This window comes from Echinops telfairi, unplaced genomic scaffold, assembly GCF_000313985.2.
Source record: "Echinops telfairi isolate 266 unplaced genomic scaffold, ASM31398v2 ScPeMD7_13;HRSCAF=56, whole genome shotgun sequence".
Taxonomy (NCBI): Eukaryota; Metazoa; Chordata; class Mammalia; order Afrosoricida; family Tenrecidae; genus Echinops; species Echinops telfairi.
Genome location: NW_022103910.1, coordinates 118,149 through 122,157, shown reverse-complemented (window position 1 = coordinate 122,157; position 4,009 = coordinate 118,149). Strand labels below are relative to the sequence as shown.

The window sequence follows — 4,009 nt, the reverse complement described above, 5'->3', positions numbered from 1 at the left end:
AACAAGGGATCTAAAATCAATGGTGAGGAGGGTATCGAGTGCCTGGTGGTGTCCGATCAATTGTAATACAGCCAAGAAGAATTAACAAGAGTCAAGTGAAGGATGAACATGATAGTTAGGCAAGCAAAGGATATAGAGGAAAGAACGAGCAGGTAAAAGCTATATAGAGAGGTATAAATATTGACATATATATGCAAATATATTAATATATAAAGATAAGTGTATTGGTCTATGTATATATATTTATATGTTAAAGCACTGCTGAGGTAGTAGACAGACCTTGGCCTCGACTTAAGTCTGCCCTCAACACAAGAACACTTTGTTCTAATAACTTTGTACTGTATGAAACTCAGATGTATAGCTATACTCTTAGCCCAGTTTCCAACTCATTTTAGTCAAATTATTGTTTGTTTAAAATAAACTTTGTTTCATCATCAGAACAATCAGAAACCTCAACAAAATGGAAATTCTAGTTACTTCAAAAGTACCTAAGACAAAAGGCCCCTCAACTACTAATGCTGTTAACCACAAGGTCGAAGGTTCACACTTACCACCTGCTCTGCAAGATGAGGCTGTCTTCTCTTGCACAGATTTATAGTCTTAGAAACCCTAGAGAGGGTTGCTATGAGTTGGAAAATTGGATGGAAGTGGATTTTACTAACCTAGAGGTTTTCAGTTGGACCCTCCCACTTGTACTGCAGTAGCAGGGGAGGGGAAGAGGCCTGATGATACAATTCCATAAAGATCACTCCAAGAAAACCCTGTAGTTTCCCCTCTGTAACACATGGGCTCATCACGAGCCAGAATCCACTTGCCAACAATGGGCTAATCTAGAATGATGGTACTTGCAATAATCTAACACAGGGCCCAAAGTGCATGTGCTGAGGACAGGCTGCTTCAGTTTGGATCTAAGTTCAGCCTCTTATGTCAAACTGGCTAAGTAACTCAACCTTTCCCCATCTTAACTCAAACTAAAAGCAACAGCAACAAAAAATAACTCAACCATCGAGTGAACTCTGATTCTTAGCAATCGTTTAGGTCAGGATAAAACTATGCCTGGGTGTTTTTGACACTGTAAATATTTACAGTAGTAGAAAATGTGGGTTGTTTTTTTTTCCCTGCAGAGAAGCTTGTGGTTTTGATCTACTGATCTTGCAGTTATCAGCCCAGCTCATAACCCACACTATACCACCAGAGCTCAATTTCTTAACAGCAGTGGTTAAAAACCTGATCCCAAGTGGTTCCACGTTAGGCTTCAATCGCTAGACTAACTATTTGAAATCACCAGCCACTCTGTGGGAGAAAGTCTGGGCTTTCTACTCCCATTAACAGCTACAATCTTGGAAACTCACAGGGGGCAGTTCTTTCCTGTCCTATAGGGTCACGATGAGTCACCATTGACTCAGTGGCAGGGAGTGATTTAAAAGTCAAATGTCTCCAAGGGCAAGAGAGGAAGCTAGCAAACTATTGTTAAGATGCTGAACCCTGGATTTGGTTATGTCATGGAACAGATTGTGGTTAACAGTACGTCAAGTCTCTGATCTAGAAGGCTAGTCTTGTCAGGTTAGAAGACAGAGAATAGGAAGGTAAATAAGACTTGTTTAAGATGGTATAAGAGCTACTAAGAAGACAAACTGCATCACTGAGAAATCTGGTAGAGGAGCAACAGCTAGCAAATAAAGCTGAGAAGGAAGCAAAAACCAAAACCAAACCCACCGCTATTGAGTCTATGGGTTTCCGAGACTATAAATCTTTGCAGAAGCAGACAGCCTCATCTTTGTCCTGCTGAGTGACAGGTGGGCGTGAAATGCTGATCTTATGCTGGGCAGTCCCATGCCTAACCTACAACCAGGATTCCTTTGAGAAAGAATAGCAACCACCAATGAGAGAGCAGAAAACCAAGTAAAGGTGGGTGAAAACCAAGTAAGTGTTTGCAGGGGCAAGTAGAGTAGGAAAATTGCAGTAAAGGAGCTTGTGCCAATTAAGATTCAAACATTTACAAGTAAATTTTAGGTGGATACACTCTATGGGTTGCTCTGTGTAAGCTGTGTGTGAACTGCTTAGCCCCATTTCTAGTGCTTAGTAAATGCTGGTTTTAACAAAGCGTAGCTAAAATAAAACAGAAATAGGATTTGTTCTGGTGCAGGAACATCATAAACCCAGGGCCCCAAATTTAAGCTCTGGTGAATGCACAAAAGAAAAAAGAAATGGACAATGATAGAAGGAAGAATAAATCTGAGAACCTATGAAGTGCCTTGTCTTTTAATGTATTTTCAGCACTAAAGGCAGTGCTTGTGACCTCTCTAGCCCTGAGTATAATCTCCCCTATTTAACAGGAGGAAATTAATACCAAAAAAAGGTTGTTACTTGACCAAATTTACATGCCTCTGTAGTAAAAAAAAATGACACTACATCATCTTTTATACTACTATACACAGCTTCACATTCTCCCTCAAAAACTATGTTTATATTGGATAAATAACTCATTGTTGTTGTTGTTAAGTGCTGTCCAGTTAGTTTCAACTCATTAAGCGTGAACAGTGATTAATTATGAGTAGACTAATCTGTTATCTACGTCTGAAAAATCAGCCATGGAAAGCCTGGTGTAGCAGAGTTCTTTTCTGACACACACATGATCCCCATGGGTCAGAGATGACTCCACAGAAACTGCCAAAATTAAATGAAGGATTTTAATTAATGTCTTTAGATTAACATTTTAAATGATATCTCTTACTGTGGCTTTGTGGGTTTGGGTGTTGAAGAAAGACCAACAGAAAGAAGAAGTAGGAGGGAGGAAGGGCTGAATGGTATGTTTATTGAAGGGTCTGTATTTTATCTTCCTTTTCTGCCATCTTGTATTGCCTCATTTTCTTTACTCCCACAACAATATTTTTTTCTACTTTTTCAATTTAGTTATGTCCCCAGATTTATGTGTTGTAAATCCTAACCCCTGTAGTGAGTATACTCTCATGTAGGAAAGGGTTTTCTTTGTTGTTAATGAGACAATAATAGCGTGGAACAATAAAAACCAAAACCACAGCTATGGAACTGATATAGGGTTTCTAAGGCTGTAAAGCATTGACTCGATCACGTAGTCTCATCTTTCCCTCTTGGAGCTTTCTCCTTCGGTAGGCCTGAACCATCAACCTTGCACTTGGGGTCCTTGTATTATTGTAGGGGAGTGTTTCCCAAAGTGCCCCACTGGTAGGAATTCCGGAATGACCCAGGGGTCCTGCAAAAACACATAAATATACTTTATCCTAGATTATGGGCTACAGAATAAAAGTTTTTAATTTGAGGGAAGTGCTGAGGAATTTTTTTTTCTGAAAATGGGTGTAGGTCAAGTACATTTGGCAATCTATGATAGGGTATGTCTGAAACACCTCTATATTGAGATGTAATAAATGAAATAGGCAAGGGGAAAAAACCAAGTAAACAAAGGGGAAGATACATGGCACACCACATAAAGAGCACCAGGGAATAAGGAACAAGGACTTTCTTCTAGGGTCAACAGAGAAAATTTTCCCCTAGAGCAAGTGCCCTGAATTCAGATTTCTAACCTCCTAAAATGGGAGAAAAACCAATTGTATTCTTAAAGCCACCCACTTGTGGTATTTCTGTGATAGCAGCACAGTATAGCTAAGAGACCCTCCATAAAAGGATCTATTGTTTTATTACCTGGCATGTGAGAAGTCCTACCATCAGAGTCAGCAGGTTGTGAACGTTAGAGGTCAACTGAGTTCTTTTCTCATCTGGAGGGTGCAAGTTCTCTTCTTCACAAGAGGAGCAATTCAGAAGCAAACTCGAATGATTCATCTTTGTCTCCTACATGCACACAAATCAGATTGGTTACAATAAAAAATATAAACCCTTTACAACTTTCAACAGTGGTTATCAAACTTAAAAAATATATATTAAATGTTTTGAGAAACGATGTACAAATGCGCTTTACACAATTGATGTGTGTATGGATTGGGATAACAGTTGTATGAGCCCCTAATAAAATGTT

General features: G+C 39.2%; 1 protein-coding gene across 1 annotated transcript in view; it reads right to left on the bottom strand.

The window, feature by feature from the left end:
• The window catches only part of CAGE1 (cancer antigen 1), a 62,090-nt gene that overhangs the window by 37,406 nt on the left and 20,675 nt on the right, over positions 1–4,009 (bottom strand). The window contains exon 5 of the mRNA XM_045287377.1: positions 3,679–3,825. Within this exon, the coding sequence (XP_045143312.1) occupies positions 3,679–3,825 (147 nt within the window). The remainder of the gene's footprint in view (positions 1–3,678; positions 3,826–4,009) is intronic.